Here is a 21,671-nt window from a genome sequence, read left to right on the forward strand (position 1 = left end):
AAGAAACAATTACTGAATTAGAAGGCATAACAATGGAAATCATCCAAAATGAAACATACATAAAACAAGAATAAAGAAAATTAAAAGACCACCAGTGAGCTGTGGGACAATTTCAAGCAACTTAACATATGAGAAATTAGTGTCTCCAAAGGACTCCAATGGGTTGGGGGCAGGAGGAGCGGTGCAAAAAAATTTTTTTTGAAGAAATAATGGCCAAAAACTTTTCAAACTTAAAAATTATACACCTATAAATCCAAGAAGCTCAATGAATCCCAAATACAGGGAACATTAAGTAAATTACAGCAAGACACATCATAACCAAATTACTGAAAATTGTTGCTAATCTTAAATCTTAAAAGTAGACAGGGGAAAAAAAATCATGCATATACAAAGGAATAAAGATAATGATGACATCAGATTTCTCGTTGGAAAGATGCAAGTCAGAAAAAAGCTAATCAACATCTTTAAAGTACTGTCAACTTTGAATTCTCTACCTGGCAAAAATATTTTTCAAACAAAAAGGTTAAATAAAGATGTTTGCAGGGGCCTGCGCAGTGGCATAGCAGTTAAGTTCACATGCTCTGCTTTGGTGGCCCTGGGTTCACCTGTTCAGATCCTGGGCTCAGACCTATGCATCGCTTATTGGGCCATGCTGTGACAGGCATCCCACATATAAAGTGGAGGAAGATGGGCACAGATGTTAGCTCAGAGCCAATCTTCCTCAGCAAAAAAAAGAGGAGGATTGGGGGTGGTTGTTAGCTCAGGGGTAATCTTCCTTAAAAAAAAGGTGTTTGCAGACATATAAAAGCTGAAGATTTCATCATCAGCAGACCCACACTATACAAAGCTTCAAAGGATGCCTTTTAGGCAGAAGGAAAATGAAACCAAATGGAAATCTAGATCTACACGAAGCAAAGAAGAGCATCAAAAATAGCAGCTACTTGGTAAACATATAAGATTTTAAAAATTATTTAAATCTCCTTGAAAGATAATCAAGATTTTAAATAAAAATAACAATGTGTGGTTTATAACGTATGTAAAAGTAAAGTGCATGACAACAATAGCATAAAACAAGGAAGATCAGAAATGGAAGTCTATTACTGTAAGGTTCCTACACTATATATGAAATTGCATAAAATCACTTAAAGGTAAATTGTGATTAAAGATGTATACTATAAACTCAAAGAAATAATTAACACAACAAAGGAAAGAGGAATATCTAATAAGCCAAGAAAGGAGATCAAATGGAATCATAAAAAAATACTCAACCAAAAGAAGGAAGAAAAAACAAAGAAGAGACGGGACAAACAGAAAACAAACGCCAGGGGCCGGCCCCGTGGCCGAGTGGTTAAGTTCGCGTGCTCTGCTTCAGCGGCCCAGGGTTTCGCTGGTTCGGATCCTGGGCGCGGACATGGCACCGCTCATCAGGCCATGCTGAGGCAGCGTCCCACATGCCACAGCTAGAAGGACCCACAACTAAAAATACACAACTATGTACCGGGGGGCTTTGGGGAGAAAAAGGAAAAATAAAATCTTAAAAAATAATAATAATAAAATAAAATAAATAAACAAATAAATAAATGATCCAAATAGCTCAAATAAAAAGCAAAGATTATCAGGATTGGATAAAAAAGTAGGATGCAAAGTATATGCTGTCTACAAGAAACACACTTTAAATACAAAGACAAATATAGGTTAAAAGTAAAAGGATGGAAAAATATAAACCATGTTAACATTAGGCAAAAGAAAGCTGGAATGGTTATAGTAAGAGGAGACAAAGGAGATTTCAAAGTAAAGGATATCACCAGAGATGAAGGTCATGTCATAATGAGAAAGGGATCAATTAATCAAGAAGGCATAACAATTTTGTTATTGAACCTAATAATAGAGCTTTTTTTTCACAGAGCTTTAAAACACATGAGGCAAAAATTGATAGAACTGTAAGGAGAAACAGACAAATCCACAATTATATTTGGAGATTTTTAAACCCCTATAGATAATCGCTAGAGCAAGTAGGCAGAAAATCAGTAAGAATATGGTAGACTTGAACAATATCAACCAACTAGACCTGACTGACACTTACAGAACACAGAACATTTACAGAATCGAACAGCAGCAGATTACACATTCTCCTCAAGTACACATGGAACATTGACCAGGACAGACCATATTCCAGGCCACAAACACAACACAAGTCCCAATAAATTTCAAAGGACTTAAATAAAACAAACTATGTTCTCTGACCACAAAAAATTAAATCAGTCAATATCTCAAACTAAATTATTGAAAAAAATTCAATCACAGAGTAATGGAGAAAAATATGGAAGGGAGCATATGAGGTTGTATTAATTACCTCATGGAGATGAACATGATGGAAGGTTGGGGACAGAGTTTTAAACTTTTTAAATACATTTTTGCACTATTTCACTAGTTATAGTAAACATGTATCCTTTTTAAAATTTAGAAAAAAAAGATTTTAAAGCCCTATGAGATCTCTCTGAATCCTTAAAATAATTTCCCTTTTTCCTCTTCCGAAGACTTCAGCTAACTTCTGTATCTAAAATCCTATGAACTCCGAATAAAACAATCAAATACTATAATTTATTTAATACTTCCCTATTACTAGGCATTTAGGTCTTTTTACATTTTCTACTTTAGACAACTAAAGCTATAGCGAATAGACAGGTCCTCCTTAAATGCCAGCCCTCAGCCTTCCCCAAATCCATCTCTCACTGCTCAGTATCTCATACTCTTGCATCCGGAGAACAAACATTAATCTACATTTTTTTTACTCACTAATCTAATCTACGCCTCCTATGATCTCATTCCTCAAGAGCTGAGGTCTGTTCTAAAATGGCTTTTATCAAGTAGGTACTTTGCGTGTTGCAGTGATTAAAGGTGATAAAAACATTTAATCCCTCACCTTTGACTCAAAATCCTAGAGAGCTCATTTTAATCTATATCCAATATCTTTACAGAATATCTTATTTGTTAAGCAGTCCTTTAAGCAGTAATCGTTAATTACCAAACATAGCATCTAAGAACCCTTGTTGGCAATATTTTTAAATAAGATCTGTTTTTTCTGATTATAAAAATAAAACATGCTCACGGTGAAGCTTTGTGCTATACCAAAAAATAAAAAGAAAAGTGTGTAATTTGTATTTTTCCTTTTAATGTGGTGAAAATCTTAATACGCATATTTAGTTTTATAGTCTGCTTTTTCACTTAATTATATTATATATACTTTCTAATGTCATTAAGTGTTTATAAATAGAGTATCAACTTTCAATGTATTACCTCAGATGGAAAATAATTACAGCTTAGAATTTAGCAGGAAATGCTTATATCTTACCAAAAGTCCTAGGACTTTCTGCTGGATGGATGACTCAGTTGGGAAAGACTGTAAAAGGAAAGAGAAACCTGTAACTATCTAAAGAACCAAATATAATAAATCAATGCTTAAATCAACCAACGTCAAAGCTGTCGGCTAAATTCCCATTCTAACCTCTAGAACCCTCATGAAGAGTTCTAACCCTTGGTTTTCAATAAAGTGTCTGCATGTGGTTGGCGATTCATCTGTGAGGTTCCAAAGTGCACTCAAAGTAAACTTCAAAGTAGTGTCCACTGAATTTTGATTGGTTTTCTGCTTCACTATTTGAAGAAGTTGCTGAAAGAAGGAAAATAGAATTAATTTCTCTTTATTGAATTGTTATTGCAATTAGTGGTAATAACCATAAGTCCATGAAGATTAGTCTCATGGCTTAAAACATTCCCTATAAAATGTTTTTCATAAGTACAACAAACAGTCTCTTGGATCAGACTTTTCCTTCAACGAGAAAAAAGTATAAGATCTTCATAAATATTTCTATATTATTCTGATAATACCTATAATCTAATTGCCTGTACATAAAGTGAACAACAAAATGATAAAGCTTAGGACCAACTATCTTACCCAATTGGTCATAACATACACTCATTTCAGATCCTGGGATGAAAATAGTGGAGGGGGAAAAGGAGAAAGAAGCTAATATTTATTAACCATCAGCAAATTATTTCCTATATTGTAGTAATGTTATCCCCATTTTTCAGGAGAGGAAATTGAGTCTAAGAAATATTAAGTAATTTGATTACGGTTAGCTGAGTAAGAGAAAGTAAGAACTGAAAGACCCAGTTCTATCTAACTCCAAGTTTTCCTTAAGAAAAAAAGAAAGGACAAACTACATACAATAGTTAGAGAATTTAAGTCTATATTGGATTTAAATAAGATAATAGCTTTGAAATTCCATTTGTAAATTATTTCTCTCTTAGCTTTAAACTAAGAAATTTAAGTTTGAAAGATAAATGTTTTAAGACCTACATAAGGCATCCATAATTCCATTTTTAGATTACACTTCTGGGGGTAAAAGGGAGCTCTACTAAAACATATAGAAGCAAACATTAATAAACACTATTACTTAAAGATATATAGAATTCAGGAAAAAATTTCTAGGGAACACAAACATCTAGGTGCAATTATGTAACTTAACAGTATAGTGGCTAAGATTGTGCAGCGCTAGAATCAAGGTACTCGAGTTTAAATAGAAACTCTACATCTGACTAACTTCGCAACCTTGTTTGCCAATTGAATTCTTGTTTGCTCATCTGTAAATTGCAGGTGATAATTACGAACTAAAAACAAAAAAAAAGGTAGCTATCAACATCATTATTACTACTACTAATTCCTGCTTAAACCAAGCTTAATTTTCCCCCAAAGCATGAGTGGACTACTTTCTTAAAATCTTTGAATATATCTCCAGCCCAAATTACTGAAACACATGTATAGCAATAAAAAGTCATATTTAAAATTAAAATGTCATTCCTGAAAATAGTAAAAATCAGCATCCTTCTCTACTAATCTAACATATATTGTATTTTGTGTTAGGCACTTAGTATATATTCCTTTAATTAATCTTGTTTTCCTTTTCATTTAGTCTTCACAATAACTGCATAAAGTATTTTTTCTATTCTTTTCTTTCTTTCTTTCCTTTTTTTTTTTCCTTCGGTGAGGAAGATTGGCCCTGAGCTAACATCTGTTGCCAATCTTCCTCTATTTTTTGTATGTGGGATGCTGCCACAGCATGGCCTGATGAGTGGTGTACAGGTCTGCACTCAGGACCTGAACCTGTGAACCCCAGGCCACCGAAGCAGAGTGTGCAAACCTAACTGCTACGCCACCAGGCAGGCCCCTGTATGAAGTATTTTTTATCACCCCTAAGAAAATTTATTGACTTGCCTCAAATTACACAGCTAGTAAGTGACAGAATTCGGAATAAACCCAGATATGTCGACTCCAGAATTACTACTCTTTTCATTACACCACCAGAGCCATCTCTCTTTACATTACTTTTTTTATTCATATCTATATTATTATACTTATTAGATTGTATTAAATTGTCTACACAGCTATTTTCTCTACCATACTGTGAATTTCTTATGGACAGGAATTATAGATACAATTCAGTGAATCCCTAACCACCAGTAAGGTGGTAGGTACCTGTTGATACTCCATACATATTTATCAAATGAATGACTTACTCTCTCATTACATACATGATTTGTAAGTCATAGAAAAAGGGAGTCTCTCCTTTGACTTTTCCATCTACTATATTATTGTTAAAACATGCCATGCCAGGATTGTAACAGCAAGCTCACTCCTAAGTGGACTTTTTGCCTCCAGTCCTCTCCAAGACACTGTTAATATTTATTCTCTTTAAAGCATCTTAACTTTTCACTGTTCATTATATTATTTCCACAACTAAGTGTAAGCAAGCAAAATCATATATCAGCTAAATCTTCTTCTTCCCAAAAGCATCTAGTACAATCTTATGCCTATAACAGTGTCTCTACATTTTCTTTATAAATAACAAAATCACAGAATTTTAGAACTAGATAGGATCTTAAGGCTTATTTAGGCCCCAATGGTTCAGGCAATTTGTCTAAATTCACAAATTGAGTTTACAAGCTAGATCCTAGGTCATCTGACTCCTAGTTCAGGGATCTTTCCATTTCCAATAAGGAGTAAAGCTGTCTCTATGAAAAGAAATGAATACACTCATTTAGAAGTAACAAAAATAATTTTTTTTAATATAAAATGTCAGAAGATACACAACGCTGCCTGAAAACAATAAAATGAAAACTGTCTAGTGGTCTGCATGGAGGAGACAACAGACTTACTCTGACAATGAAGAGCTCAGCACCAAGCTGTGCAGTTTGTTCTGTAGAAAGCTGCAAGTGAGCAGAAGACAAAGTAAATGCCCAAAGACTCACTAGTGTGAGCTAACACCACTTACAGTCACAAAGACTACGATCTCTGATCGACTTGGAATTCTGCAATAGTGAATGCAGCTTGAATAAGCAGGCTGGCAGAGAGGCTTACAGACATTTCTGGCAAACAGATTTTGGGAAAAACAGTAACTAGAATGAGAAACAGCTGCCTACTGAAAATTATTCAACGAAAGTTCAGGTACCTTGGCAGCCAGGATGGAAATGATAGCAACTGCCATCCTCTGCATGTTTTGATCCTCATGGTTGCAGAGCCACTGCATGACAAGCTTGGCTGCCTCAAATCTGAAAACACACAAAGGGTTTCATAAATTAATCCTGGAGGCCCAGGTACAGTTTCAGAACTCCAGCTGGCAATTGATGCTACAATTTAGGTGAGTGAGAAGGAAAAGGAAAATTCCTCTTAACTGATAGAAAATAAAAATGACACTTAGTGTTTTGGAGATGGTACCTCATTATTAATTCTGACAACACTTTGTAAAGAAACAAGAGTTTGGAAACCATGGTCAAAACTATCTGGCATTCATCTTCTAGAATTATAACATTTTTAGTCTATATTTCTATTCTATAGTGATTTTTAAAGATTATATTTTTTCTTTTGCTCCCCAAAGCCCCCAGGTATATAGTTGTGTATTTTCAGTTGTGGGTCCTTCTAGTTGTACCATGTGGGATGCTGCCTCAGCGTGGCCTGATGAGCGGTGCCACGTCCGCGCCCAGGATTCAAACAAGCGAAACCCTGGGCCGCCGAAGTGGAGCATGCGAACTTAACCACTCGGCCACAGGGCCGGCCCCACTATAGCGATTTTTATACTATAGTAATAATTGATTATTTTCTGGGCTCCTCACAGTACCTGGCACAATGGGAAGATTCATCACTCACAAACATTTACTGAGCCCATGCTTTGTGCCAGATACTGTTCTTGGTGCTGGAGACAGAGTAGCGAACAAGACAGAAAAATATTTCTGCTCTCATACAGTGTATTCTCTAGTGGGGAAGACAGATAATAAATTGTATAAATAAGTAAAATGTATGATATGATTAGGTACTGACGTGTGCTAGAGAGAAAAAAATAAAGCAGGAAAAGAGAGGATATGAAATGGTGAAATTTTATGTAAGGTAACTAGGGAAGGCCTCACTGAAACTTTTGAGGAAGAAAGAAGCCAGCCATGTGGATATCTTAGGGGAAAAGCATTCTAGGCAGAGGGAATGGGAAACATAACAACCCCTAAGTGGGAGTGTGCCTGGAGGTTTTGAGACAAGCATGGAGGCCAGTGCAGCCAGAGCAGAGAGAACAAGGGAAGGAGCAGCACTAAGAGATGAGGTCAGAGGTAACAGGGGATCCAGATCACAGAGTCTTAGTAAAGAATTAGCTTTTACCCTGAATGAGACAGAAAGCCATGGAAGGATTTTGAGCACAGATATGACAAGAACTGACATGTTTTTAATAGGATTATTCTACCAGCTGTGTTTAGAATAAACTTCAGGAGGGCAAAGACAGAAGCAAGGAGAGCAGTTCAGAGGCTACCACAATAATTCAGCAGGGAAATCACTTTTAGTCTAGCCCAAGTGGTAGAAGTGGAAGTGAAGAGAAACTGTCGAATTCTGGATATATTTGAAGATAGAGCTGGATTTGCCAAAAGACTGAATGTGGGGTGTGAGATAAGGAGAGAAATTAAGGACAACACCAAGGAATATATCTGATTATCTTACCCATAATTTCATCTTTCAAGACTTGGCTCAAATAACACTTCCTTTGAGAAGCTTTCCTTGACAAGTTTATCATTGCCTTCTCACTGCTCTTTAGCGTGTGTTTGCAACTCAGAGAGCTGCGATTAGCTAAGACTCACCTGAATCCCCTATTGGCCAGTGAGGGAAGGGATCATATCTTGTTTAGCCCTTTACACCAAGAACCCAATATAGAGCTTTACACACAAATAGTGTTTTTTGTTTGCCTGTTTTGTTTCTTTAAGGAAGATTAGCCCTGAGCTAACATCTGCTGCCAATTCTCCTCTTTCTGCTGAGCAAGACTGGCCCTGAGCTAATATCCATGCCCATCTTCCTCTACTTTATATGTGGGACACCTGCCACAGCATAGCTTGCCAAGCAGTGCCATGTCCGCACCCGGGATCCGAATCAGCGAACCCCAGGTTGCTGAAGCAGAGCGTGCGCACTTAACCACTGTGCCACCAGGCCGGCTCCACAAATAGTGTTTAATACATGTTGGCTGAATGATTATATTGATGTAAATTATTCCTCTGCAACTTCCCTCAGATGTACTGTTACTTCCTTTCTCTTCCCAAAGCCATCTCTGAGCAAGCCCATTACTGGCATGCCACAGTAGATTCCTAACGGGCTTCTCTGCCTCTATTGTTTCCCTTCATTTGTGCAAACACATTGGTAATAAATAAATCTGTCAGAGGACTCAGGTATGATGTCACTCCTCTACTCACAGCATTTTAAGACTCTAGCAATGGATCCATACACTCAAATCTTTTTTCCTGCCTACTCTATGATTACTGCAAAGTGGACTGCTCATTAGTCCCGAAACATGCCCACAATCATGAGGTAATATAGCCTGGCAGTTAAGGGCACAGATTCTGAAGTTGTTTGAATTTGGGGTTTGAATTCTAGTTCTACCTAATGCTAATGGTAATAATAAAATAAATTATTTTATCACGTGAGGCAATGCAGTGAAGTCGTTAAGAACATCACACACTTTGGAGTCAGCCTGGATTCAAACATCACCTCTATCACTTACTAACTTTGGGACCCTGGGCAAGTTGCTTAATCTCTCCAAATTTCAGTTTTCTCATCTGTAAAATAACAAGATCTATTCCATAGGATTGTTGTGAGGATTAAATGATATCACATACAAAGCTTAGACTTAGTATAGAACTTGGCACATACCAAGCCTTTGATACAGGTTAAGTTTTACTAGTATTATTATTGACTTCTTGACTTCCTCTATGCCTCATTCATGCATTTCCCACAACGTAAAACAATCAGCTCAACCAGTTCTCATCTTTGAAGGAATACAGCATGGACGTAAAAAGTAGAGGCTCTGGAGCCACTCTGGATTTAAATCTAAATTCTACTACTTACTATCTTCTCACCTTGAGCAAGTTACTAAATCTGTGCCTCTGTTTCCTCATCTGTAAAATGAAGATTACAAGAGCAACAATTTCAAAGGACAGTTGTAAGAATGGAATTAACATATGTAAAGCACTCAGCACAGTGCCTGGCAATAGCAAGTGGTTCACACACGTTAGTTGTTACCTTTATTATCTCAAATGCCATCACTAACATGAAATCTTTAATGATCACCAATCAGATGGAATCTTTCCCTCCTCACCTGGGGCCCAATGCATTCTGCCATCCTCTATTATCAGAAATTCTGTCTTCTATTTACTCATTCATTCATTCATGCATCCATCCATCCAACATCCATTTAAGCACTAGAGATAAAGAGATTAACCAATCACAGTCTCTGACCACAGAGAAGCTCAATTCTTCACGGTGCATTGGCAAACCACAGCCCACTCACAGTGACGTTATAGCTGTGGGCCCGGCTGTCTGTTCTCTAAAGCTTTATTGGAACATACTTACCCCATTTGTTCATATATTGTGCTGCTTCAGAGGTACAACGACAGAGTTAAGTAGTTGCAACAGAGACTCTATGACTCATTAGCCTAAAATACTTATTATCTTGTGCTTTAAGGAAAAGTTTGCTAACCCCTGGGCTAGTTTACAATTTTCTTAAGGGGAGTGACTATATCTTTCCTACCTATGACTTCATGTGATCAGTACAGATGCTCAATATTCATAAAATAAAATTAGTAATCTACATGAGATATACGTAGTTGTATTTTTATCCAAACTATTTATTTCAAAAAGTAAATGAAACACCTCATTCCTCAACCAGGTCAGATAACAGTGCACTGTTAGCCAAATAAAAGCAGATCACAGTAAAATTTCTGCTTGAGAAATATACTTTTCATTACAACATAAAATATAAATTTATTTTTGAAAATACCATTATTAAAAAACTATTTTAAAATAGTAAAATGAAAAAAATCACCTTTTCAGCTCCCAAATCATGACATCTCAGAAAACAAGGGAATCCTTTATACTTACTGGAATCCAACTATATGGCCTCCTTTAACCTCTGCTTAAAAAGTTTCTTCTATAATTCAATATCAAATAAACAATAAGAATAAGGTATGACACAGAGGAAAGAACACTGGACCTAGAACGAGAGATGTGTGTTTCTAGCCTTGCAGTTACGGGTCAAAAACTATGGGCAAGACACTGAATCTCTGTATGCCTCAGTTTCTTTGGCCCACAATATTCTAAAAACTATATTTAGTGGATATTCTAAAAACTATAAGCAATATAAATTATCAAGCATAGGGCTATGAAAACAGGGGCCAATCCGTATCATGAATGTCAGAGCACTAAATTAGAGAAGAAGATTTAGCATCCTATAAGGCAATGCCAATCCCATCCACTTGATTAATTGTACACCAGGGATATTTAACTGGGAAGAAATGAGCCAAGACAGATTTTACCCCATTTTAAATTCTAGGGTTATCACTTGCCTGTTAAATGGAACATCTTGAAGGATCCGGTCACTGCAAAGTGAAAGGAGGCAATTCTTTTGTAACTAAAGAACCAAAGAGAGAAAAGAAAAATCATGAATAAAATATTGGTTTGTTATTTTCTAACCTGGGGTAGCCTCTATAAAAAAAGGAAGAAGCCACTGATGAAACACCACTTATTTCTTATTTATTCTGCCCACCTACTGTTGAAAGACTGATTTCCACTAGACACATATAAGTTTACTTGCATATTTTTTTTTTTTTGTCTTTTCCATTAGATGAGAAATAGGATAATTCCAGCTAATCTCCCTCCCTTCTGGTGACCTTTGGGTGGATCCTGCCTTGTCTTCTGTCCACCTGGCATCCAGAGGCCGCGAAAATCAAAGCCTAAAGTTCATCTAGTTTGTCAACTGACCTCAATGAGCGAAGCTCGGTTTAGTGATCCACTCACCAATCTGAGTTGCCAATTTTACTTAGTGTTCGGCCTCTGAGTATTTTTTACTAACTTGCCAACTCACTGCTAAATTTTAAGAGTTAAAAATATAATTCAAGCAGCATTTTTAGTTTTCATCCTGAGGACAGGACAGATTATGTAGTCCACCACACTGCTAGAAATAGAAAACCCACGTCTTACTCATTTCTGTATCCCAGGACTTGAGAGTGCCTAGCCCAGAACAGACGCTCTATGCCTGTTTGCTGAAATCATCACAAACTCAAGATCTGGGTGGAAGATGAGTTTATATGGCTTGCACTATTTCCTTCAACATCTGGATTTAAATACTTTTAAGCAGGGAACGCACTCTTTAGTTTTCTACTTCTCTGTTGTCCTATACTCAGTCATACCACAAGTTTATTACTTTACAGACGTCAAAGGCATTTGAATTGCCAGCCTTGGTCTGCTAAACTGAACTGTAGAAGGACTATCTGAATGAGAATTCCCACATGTCTACCTGCTGGTGATTGGGGAAATGTTCCATGGCTTTGAGCAGCAGATGGGTCACGTCAGCCAGGAGTCGAACAGGCATTCCTGCAGCGAGATCCTGCTTGGTTAAGTTAAACACACAGGCGCTTGCAGCAAGTTGCACTGGCAAATTCATAGGGTGGTTTCTCATCCCAGTAACCACAAGCTGGAAAAAGAATTAGTTCTCTTAATCCACCTTATAAATACAAGCCCTATTCACATAGCAACATTACCTTTGTTGATCTATAATAGTTTTTAAGATGTCTTAAGTATATCTTTTTTTTTTTTTTTTGAGGAAGATTAGCCATGAGCTAACTACTGCCAGTCCTCCTCTTTTTTGTTGAGGAAGCCTGGACCTGAGCTAATAACCGTGCCCATCTTCCTCTACTTTATATGTGGGACGCCTACCACAGCATGGCGTGCCAAGCTGTGCCATGTCCGCACCCGGGATTCGAACCAGCGAACCCTGGGCTGCTGAGAAGCAGAATGTGCGAACTTAACCACTGCGCCACCGGGCCGGCTCCAAGTATATCTTTTTTATCCTCATGTGCAAAGAGCCTAAGACAAAGCAGTTACTCACCAATATTTAGTTCCTGCCCACCTGGTCAAGGTAGGTATCAAGCTGTTCATGTCCAGAGATTTTTTCTGTCAGGCTAATGAATCTTTTCTATTCAGGTAACCTCATCTTTGTATTTCCAAGATCTAGTACAGTGCCTGTTACATGCTAAGCACTAAATAAACCCTTACTGACTTGACTAGAGTAAACTAGTGGCACACTTCACTTTCAAATTCCAACATTCACTGAGAACAGCACTACAGTTAGAGTACAATAAAATCCATTCACTTCCCTCTGGCCTAGATAACTATTTCTCACTTTTTCTTCTCTCCTTGAAATCCCAACAAATCCTCCCCATTCCTCACTATCAGCTGAAGACCTCGCTCCAACTATACCGAGAAAACTGAAGCCAATCACAAAAGAACTTCAGATTCCCACTACCACATGCACCCCCTTACCAGCACACACACATGTATCTGCTGCCTTCCTGTCTGTTACCATAAATGATCTTTTTGGGCTCCTCTCTAAAGGTAACCCTTCTACTTATATGCTAGATCCTTCCCCTCTTATCTACGCAAGGACGTTGCTTCATCTGTTCTCCCTTCTCACTCCTACATCAATTTTTTATTCTGTACTGGACCATTCTTATCAGCATACAAACAAGCTAAGTTTTCTCCCATCTTAAAACAAAACAAAACCACCCAAAAACCTGCACTGGCCTTGCAGCCAAGTGGTTAGGTTCGTGTGCTCCACTTTGGCGGTCTGTGGTTTTCTGGTTCAGATCCTGGGTGCAGGCCTACACACTGCTCATCAAGCCACGCTGTGGTGGCATCCCACATAGAAGAACTAGAATGACCTACAACTAGGATAATATACAACTATGTAGTGGGGCTTTGGGGAGAAAAAAGAGGAAGATTGGCAACAGATGTTAGCTCAGGGCCAATTTTCCTCACCAAAAAAGCATACTTTAAAAACAAACAAACAAACAAAAAATCTACTTCCTCAGCCAAGTATCACCTTTTTGCTTTGTTCCACTTTGCAGCAAAACTCCTTAAGAGAATTGCTTATATTCTTTTCATTTCTCTCTGCATCATTCTCTGAATGAATGAATGAGTAAATATTTCAGATCAGGACTAGAGGTCTAGTCGTTTGTTGCTCAGGTTCACAGTAACCCAAACTAAAAAACATAACGCAGAAAGCAAGTGCCAATATCTTCTGGTACGTATGGAAAGGGTAACAGGTGTTGGGGATAACATCCTAGGGACTGAAACATTACTGGCTCCTATGCAAGCACCCCGTTCTCAAAATTTAAGATACCTGGGAGGTTAAGTCATTTCTGGTTCTGCCATTCATTGATACTTAACCTCACAGACCCTCAGTCACAAAATCTGTAAAACAAAAGATAAAACTTATCTCTTGGGACTGTTGTGCCCACTCAGTGAGGTACCAAACATAACAAAGTCCTACACTCACTGGTCTCAAAATTGCACGGGCATAAAGATTATCTTGGGGGGTTATTAAAATGCAGATTCCTGTACCTCATCCAGCCCTATAGAATCTAAATTTCTTGGGTGGGGTTCACAATTACACTTTTTAAAATAAACAATATTCCAGACTTCTGGTGGACAAAGGACCACATTCTGACAAATAACTGCTCTAAGCCATCAACAAAATTAAGAATCTTCCTTTCTTAGCCTTCAAAAGCTGTCTTGGTTAAAATACTTTAATTGAGGAATAATACAGATTAGTTATGAAAGCATAGGAAGTTCATCAATGATATGGAAAAGTGCCTTCTGGAAATCCAATACTATATTTCATTTTTTTTTTAAGATTTTATTTTTTTTTAATTTTTTTCCTTTTTCTCCCCAAAGCCCCCCGGTACATAGTTGTATATTCTTCGTTGTGGGTCCTTCTAGTTGTGGCATGTGGGACGCTGCCTCAGCATGGTTTGATGAGCAGTGCCATGTCCGCGCCCAGGATTCGAACCAACGAAACCCTGGGCCGCCTGCAGCGGAGCGTGCGAACTTAACCGCTCGGCCACGGGGCCAGCCCCAATACTGTATTTCTAAAAAGACCCTATACGGAAGCAATACAAGGTGAATATACAATGCAGTGTCCTGATTCCAGTCATATACTTCTATTTGCCACTAGCTGGTGAAAAAAGATCACACTGGTTATAGGTTTTAGGCAGTTAATATGAACAGGAAGGCATTTACATTGTTTAATGAGACTACTATAAAACTTCAATAACACTATGTAACTACGTTCTTTCTCCTTTATAGCTGATAACTAAAACCACACATCATCAATCCCATTACAAAGAAAAATCAAAGACTAAAAGCAAATTTTCACCAATGTTCTTCACAAAACTATCATCTATCCAGGGAGAGAATTTAAAAATTTCTGTATCCAGTTTCTTACTCTTACCTTTAAAATTTCTGGCTTTGTTTTTTCCATCACATGAGTCAGGCTAAACAGGTGAAACAGAGCTTCCCGGACAAAGAATGCTCGTTCACTGTACCGCTTCAATGCTTCTGCAATCTGAGTTTCATTGGCTTCTCCAGACACCTTTGAACATAGCCAGAGGTTAGCTTTTAGGATTCCTTTCAACTTTCTAACTTTCTTTACCCAAACATCACTTGTATAGATGGCATCCAGGATAGCTATGTAAGGCTTGAAACAAATGGAAATGATTACTTTCCAACCCATCCGGAACAGGCATCCTGTGGAGGGGCACAGATGCTAAAGAGATGTATTTTAGATAGGCTCAGACCCTACTATAAGTCTGTGGGTAAAATTCTCTATACTCCACCTAAAATAAATCTCAAGATATCAAACACTATTTATAAGGTCTTACTATGTGATTAGGTTCCTATGTGCCTCTTAAGGTAACCCTCTCCCCTAACTCACAATACTACAGCTACATCGGCCTTTTTTTCTGATCTTTCAATAGGCCAAGCTCTTTCCCAGCAAAAGGCCATTATATATAATATCCTCTCTGACTGAAACCTTCCTTTCTTTCTTTGCCTGAGTAATTTCAACTCATCCTTCCCGATTCAAGTTAAATTATACTTCTTGAGAGAGGCCTTCCCTAACCCACCAATTTCAGTCAGGTCCCCCTGAAACATCTCCTTCATAGCTATTACCATAATCCCCCACTAGACGGACCCACTCACCAGTGTACCCCAACAGCTAGCATTATGTGTGGCTCAGAATAAGCACTCAATAAGTATTCATCAAATAAATGTATTAATTAACTTCCCCAGATCTATCAAGCTCCCATTCAGCATCAAGAGGTTCTGTTCAAAATTAAGTCTATCTCAGAATCTCCCATTTACACAGGTTAATATACTTATCTTAAACTATGGTTCACGTACCCTTGTGTAACCAAATGTATATAATGGGAAGTGGGTCTTAATAAAAGTAATCCAACTAATAAGTGAAGAAGAAATTATTAGAATATCACCATGATCCCCAATGAATTAACAGAATGAGGTATTAAGTGTCAACAACTGCAAACATCACAGAAAGAAAAACAACCAGACATTATTGACTTCCCTAATGAAAGAGCACAACACCTAAGGGTCCTACTGAAGGGATCAAACATGAGTCCGATTAAGCCTCCAAAATCCAGCTACTGATTGCCACATAAGACAAAGAGAGAGAAATATGTACCATGAGTATACAATCCAGAAAGTTCAGATCGAGGGAAACTTCACAAGTCAAGAGCTAGATTCTTTAATAGACAAATTCTAAGGAAAAGAAAAGGGTGGAGACAGAACCTGTAAACTAAAAGATACTCAAAAGACCTATAATTTTGAAAAATGAGCATGACTAAGTGCCTAGAGATCAAGAGTTGGGTCATAAAACTACAAAGAAAAGCAAGGACATGATTATTATAAAAAGCAGGCCTGAGGTTGCGTTTGTAGAGAAGGAGGGCGTTGTGATCAGGATGGGGCACACAGAAGAGCTTCAGGGTAGCTGACAAAGTCTTATTTACTGTATTAACCTGAGAGATGGTCTCAAATGTGTTCACCTTATTTTCACTCATTAAGCTATACATTTGTTATTTACAGTCTTTGTATCTGTCTTATTTTACAATCAGGTAAAAAAAAAAAAAAACATGAAAAAAACCCTGTCATTCAGAGACATATAATCTTCTCATTAAGTTGGAAGACTGAGTCTTTTTTGGCAGTAGCATTATACAAGGTGACACAAAAATAAATACTTTAAAAATATATTACTCAGTAATTAGGTTTTATGTGAACGTGTAGTATTCAAGTGGGAATGTGCAACTTTGAGGAAACGAAGGGCTGCATCATGGCTGACATTTCAAACACTGATATGATATGCTACAAAGGTCTAATATGAATTATACTACAGTACAGACATGTGCCAACTGACACAAGGCACATGCTGAGTATTTGTAAGACTGTGGAAATAACAATGGAAATTTCTTTACAAAATGCTTTTTAAACTATGTATGCATAGTACACATATATACACATTGGTCTTAACTATGTATTCACATACATAAGCAGTTATTGTATAATAAAAATTTTGCAAAGTGTTCAGTTCTTTTTAAATCACTCTGAACATTTTCCTAGATTATGTTAGATTTGGAGAGACAATGAAATGCTATGTGAGCTAAAAGAGATTTTAGGAGTGACGTCAGCAACATGGCAGAGTGAGCTGTTCCCTTTATCTCTCCCTCTTTGAACTACAACTAAATGGATATTCATTGATCAATGGAGGATACCAAAACAGTACAACAGGATGCCTGAGAGACCCACACAGCTATACATCTGAAGGTGGACAGACTACCCCCAGGAGGTGGTGGAGATAGGTGGCCACTCTCCAGCGCCCCCCAGCAGCCCTGTGCACACAAGTGACTGCTCTCCTGGCTGGAGGGCCCATAGCACCACTGTGGCCACAAGGGTGGGAGTGCACCTTGGTGCAACTTCAGGAACAGGTGACAGCAGCCCTGAGCCCCTGCATGATTGCTTTCCTGTCCAGTGGAAGAGCCCACAGTGCAGCTGCCACCCATGGGCCCCAGGGAGTGGCCCAGGCTCAGACCCAGTGTGGAGGCCCTGCCCAGCAAGCACAACAGTTACTGAGACTTAGGAGGAGATGGCAGCAGATCTGTGTGCTGGGGCAAATAAGTTCCTGGCTGCCGCAAACACCCAGAGTACTGCTGCAGCCCCAAAGAGGGGAGTGGGTCTCGGCAGGACTGTGAGAACAGGCAGCAGCAGCTCTGAGCCCCTGCATGATCGCTTTCCCGTCTGGTGGGAGAGCCACAGTGCCGCTGCAGCCTCCAGGGAGTGGCCCAAGCTCAGATCCAGTGAGGAGGTCCTGCCCACCAAGCACAACAGCTGGTGTGACCGAGGAGGAGACAGTGGTGAATCTGCATGCCCAGGTGAATGAGTCCCCAGCTGCTGCAAATGCCCATAGTACATTAGACCGCAGCCCCAAAGGGAAGAAAGCATCTTGGCAGGACTGTTGGAGCAGGTGGTGGCAGCTCTGAGCCCCGTGTGATTGCTTTCCCATTTGGTGGGAGAGTCCAAAGGGCTGCTATGGTCCCAAGGAGTGGCCCAGGCTCAGACAGACACAGCTGACAGGGACTGCGGCGGGCTCAGAATACACAGCATCTGCCTCCCACAAGTGGTGGCAGGTGGAATCTGCGATCAGATATTATCACCATGCAAAGGTGCAAATCCATCCCATCAAATACTGTGAAGAGGTATATTAATACTCCAGACCAGAAAGAAAAAGACAAACACCCAGAAATCAATGCTGAAGGCACAGAAATTTACAATCTAAATGAAAAAGAATTCAAAATAGCTATTGTAAAAAAACTCAACAAGTTACAAGGGAAGTCAGAAAGACAGTTCAATGGAATCAGTAATAAAATTAATGAACACTGGGGTCTGGCCAAGTGGCGCAGCAGTTAAGTGTGCACGTTCCTCTTCTTGGTGGCCTGGGGTTCGCCGGTTTGGATCCCGGGTGCAGACATGGCACTGCTTGGCAAGCCATGCTGTGGTGGGCGTCCCACATATAAAGCAGAGGAAGATGGACATGGATATTAGCTCAGGGCCAGTCTTCTTCAGCAAAAAGAAGAGGATTGGCAGTAGTTAGCTCAGAGCTAATCTTCCTCAAAAAAAAAATATTAATGAACAGAGGGAATTCTTCACAAAAGAGATTGAAAATATAAAGAAAAAGCAATCAGAAATGTTGGAGATGAAAAAGACAATAACAAGACAAAGAAAAATCTGGAGTCCTTAAATAACAGAGCTGATTTATGGAGGACAGAATTAGCAATTTAGAGGACAGAAATACAGAAATCCTTCAGCTGGTGGAGGAGAGTGAAATAAGACTAAACTGGCAAAAGTCAATGACAAAGAAAAAATATTAAGAGTAGCAGGGCAGACGAAAATAAACTACAAAGGAACTCCTATCAGGCATTCAGCAGATCTCTCAGCAGAAACCTTACAGGCTAGGAGAGAGTGGTATGATATATTCAAAATTCTGAAAGAAAATAACCTTCAGCCAAGAATACTCTATCCAACAAAAATATCTTTCAGATATGATGGTCAAATAAAAACTTTCTCAGATAAAAAAAAAGCTAAGGGACTTTATCACCACAAGACCTCTCCTACAAGAAGTGCTCAAGAAGGCCTTCATACCTGAAAAAAAAGAAAGGGTTTACAAAGACTTGAGCAAGAAGATGAATAGGCAGACAAAATCAGAAAAGTGCAACTCTCTATCAGAACAGGTTAGCAAACAATTTTAACATTCAAGATGAAGGGAAGGAAAACATCAAGAATAAATGTAATCACTTCATTTTAACCACAAACTCACAACACAAAACAGAATAAGTTGTGACAACAATAACTTAGATGAGGAAGAGTAAAGGGATAGAACCTGCTTAGAATAAGGAAATAAGAGGCTGTTAGAAAATGAGCTATCTCAGGGCCGGCCCTGTGGTCAAGTGGTTGGGTTCCCATGCTCTGTTTCGGTGGCCCAGGGTTTCACTGGATCGAATCCTTGGTGCAGACGTGGCACTGCTCATCAGGCCATGCTGAGGCAGCAGCAACCCACATGCCACAACTAGAAGGACCCACAACTGAAAATACACAACTATGTACTGGGGGGCTTTGAGAGAAAAAGGAAAAATTAAATTAAAAAAAAAAGAAAAGAAAAGAAAATGAACTATCTCATCTATGAGATCTTTTAAACAGACCTCACAGTAACCACTAAATGAAAAATCAGAACAGAGACACAAACGATAAATAAAGAGAAAACTGAGAAAACCATCATAGACACGCACCAAACTGAACTGGCAGTCTGAAATACACAGGACAAGAAACAAGGGAAATATAGAACAACTGGAAAAGAAGTAATAAAACGGCAGCATTACACCTTCATTTATCCATCCAATCACTCTAAATGTAAACGGGTTGAATTCTCCAATCAAAATACACAGAATGGCTGGATTGATTGAAAAAAAAAAGACCCAATAATATGCTGCCTCCAGGAACACATCTCAGCTCTAAAAACAGTCACAGGTTTAGAGTGAAGGGATGAAAGATGATACTCCAAGCTAAGAGCAAACAAAAGAAAGCAGGTATTGCCATACTTATATCAGAAAAACTAGAATTCAAAATAGAAAAAGCAATGAGAGACAAAGAGGGACAGTATATAATGATAAAAGGGACACTCCACCAAGAGGACATAACACTTATAAATATATTTGCACCTAACACAGGAGCACCAAAGTACATAAAGCAACTATTAACTGACCTAAAAGGAGATATTAACAGCAACAGAATACTAGTAGGGGATCTTAACACCCCACTTATATCAACGGATGGATCATCCAGACAAAGTCAACGAGGAAATACTGGAACTAAAAGAAAAACTAGACCAGATGGACTTAATATATATAGAACACTCCATCCAAAAACAGCAGAATCCACATTCTTCCCAAGAGCACATGGAACGCTCTCAAAGACAGACCACATGTTGGGAAACAAGGCAAGCCTCAATAAATTTAAGAAGATTGAAATCATATCAAGCATCTTTTCCAACTATAATGCTATGAAACTAGAAATCAACTACAAGAAAAAAGCTGGGAAAGGGACAAAGTTGTGGAGACTAAATGACATGCTACTGAACAATAAATGGATCATTGAAGAAATGAAAGGAGAAATCAAAAAATATCTGGAGACAAATGAAAATGAAAATACACCATACCAATCATATGAGATTCAGCAAAAGCAGTCCAAAGAGGGAAATTCACAGCAATATAGGCCTACCTTAGCAAAATGGAAAAATCTCAAATAAGCATCTTAAACTACACCTAACAGAATTAGAAAAAGAAGAATAAACAAAGTCAAAGTCAGCAGAAGGCGGAGAATAATAAAAATTAGAGCAGAAATGAATGAAATTGAAACCAAAAATACAGTAGAAAGGATCAATGAAACTAAGAGCTGGTTCTTTGAGAAGATGAACAAAATTGACAAGCCCTTAGCCAGACTCACTAAGAAAAAAAGAGAGAAGCCTTAATTAAATAAAATTAGAAATGAAAGAGGAAAAATTACAACAGATAACACAAAAATACAAAGGATTATACAAGAATACTATAAAAAAATACGCCAACAAATTGGACAATCTAGAAGAAACGGATAAATTCTTAGACTCATACAACCTCCCAAAACTCAATCAAGAAGAAACAGAGAATCTGAACAGACCAATCACAAGAGATTGAAACAGTAATCAAAAAATTCCCCAAAGATAAAAGTCCAGGACCAGATCGTTTCTCTAGAGAATTCTACCAAACATTCAAAGATGATTTAACACCCATCCTTCTCAAACTATTCCAAAAAATTGAAGAAGATGGAACAATTCCTAACACATTTTACGAGGCCAACATCACCCTGATCCCAAAGCCAGACAAGTACAACACAAAGAAGGAAAATTAGAGGCCAATATTGCTGATGAACACAGATGCAAAAATCCTCAACAAAATATTGGTAAACCAAATACAGCAATACATTAAAAGGATAATACACCATGATCAAGTGGGATTTATACTAGGGACACATGGATGGTTCAACACCTGCAAATCAATCAATGTGATGCACCACATTAACAAAATGAAGAATAAAAAACACATGATCATCTCAATAGATGCAGAGAAAGCATTGACAAGATCCAACTTCCATTTACAATAAA

The 21,671-nt window shown here is 38.2% G+C and overlaps 1 protein-coding gene across 5 annotated transcripts in view; it reads right to left on the minus strand.

Moving 5' to 3' along the window:
* The window catches only part of ZYG11B (zyg-11 family member B, cell cycle regulator), a 91,743-nt gene that overhangs the window by 29,277 nt on the left and 40,795 nt on the right, over positions 1 to 21,671 (minus strand). For all 5 annotated transcript variants that reach the window (XM_044770798.2, XM_014844299.3, XM_014844300.3 and 2 more), the window contains 7 exons: positions 14,865 to 15,005; positions 11,871 to 12,047; positions 10,921 to 10,985; positions 6,507 to 6,606; positions 6,214 to 6,264; positions 3,506 to 3,667; positions 3,353 to 3,400 (listed from right to left, as the gene is read on the minus strand). In XM_044770798.2, the coding sequence (XP_044626733.1) occupies positions 3,353 to 3,400; positions 3,506 to 3,667; positions 6,214 to 6,264; positions 6,507 to 6,606; positions 10,921 to 10,985; positions 11,871 to 12,047; positions 14,865 to 15,005 (744 nt within the window). The remainder of the gene's footprint in view (positions 1 to 3,352; positions 3,401 to 3,505; positions 3,668 to 6,213; positions 6,265 to 6,506; positions 6,607 to 10,920; positions 10,986 to 11,870; positions 12,048 to 14,864; positions 15,006 to 21,671) is intronic.

The sequence above is a fragment of the Equus asinus genome, chromosome 5 (assembly GCF_041296235.1).
Source record: "Equus asinus isolate D_3611 breed Donkey chromosome 5, EquAss-T2T_v2, whole genome shotgun sequence".
Lineage (NCBI taxonomy): Eukaryota > Metazoa > Chordata > Mammalia > Perissodactyla > Equidae > Equus > Equus asinus.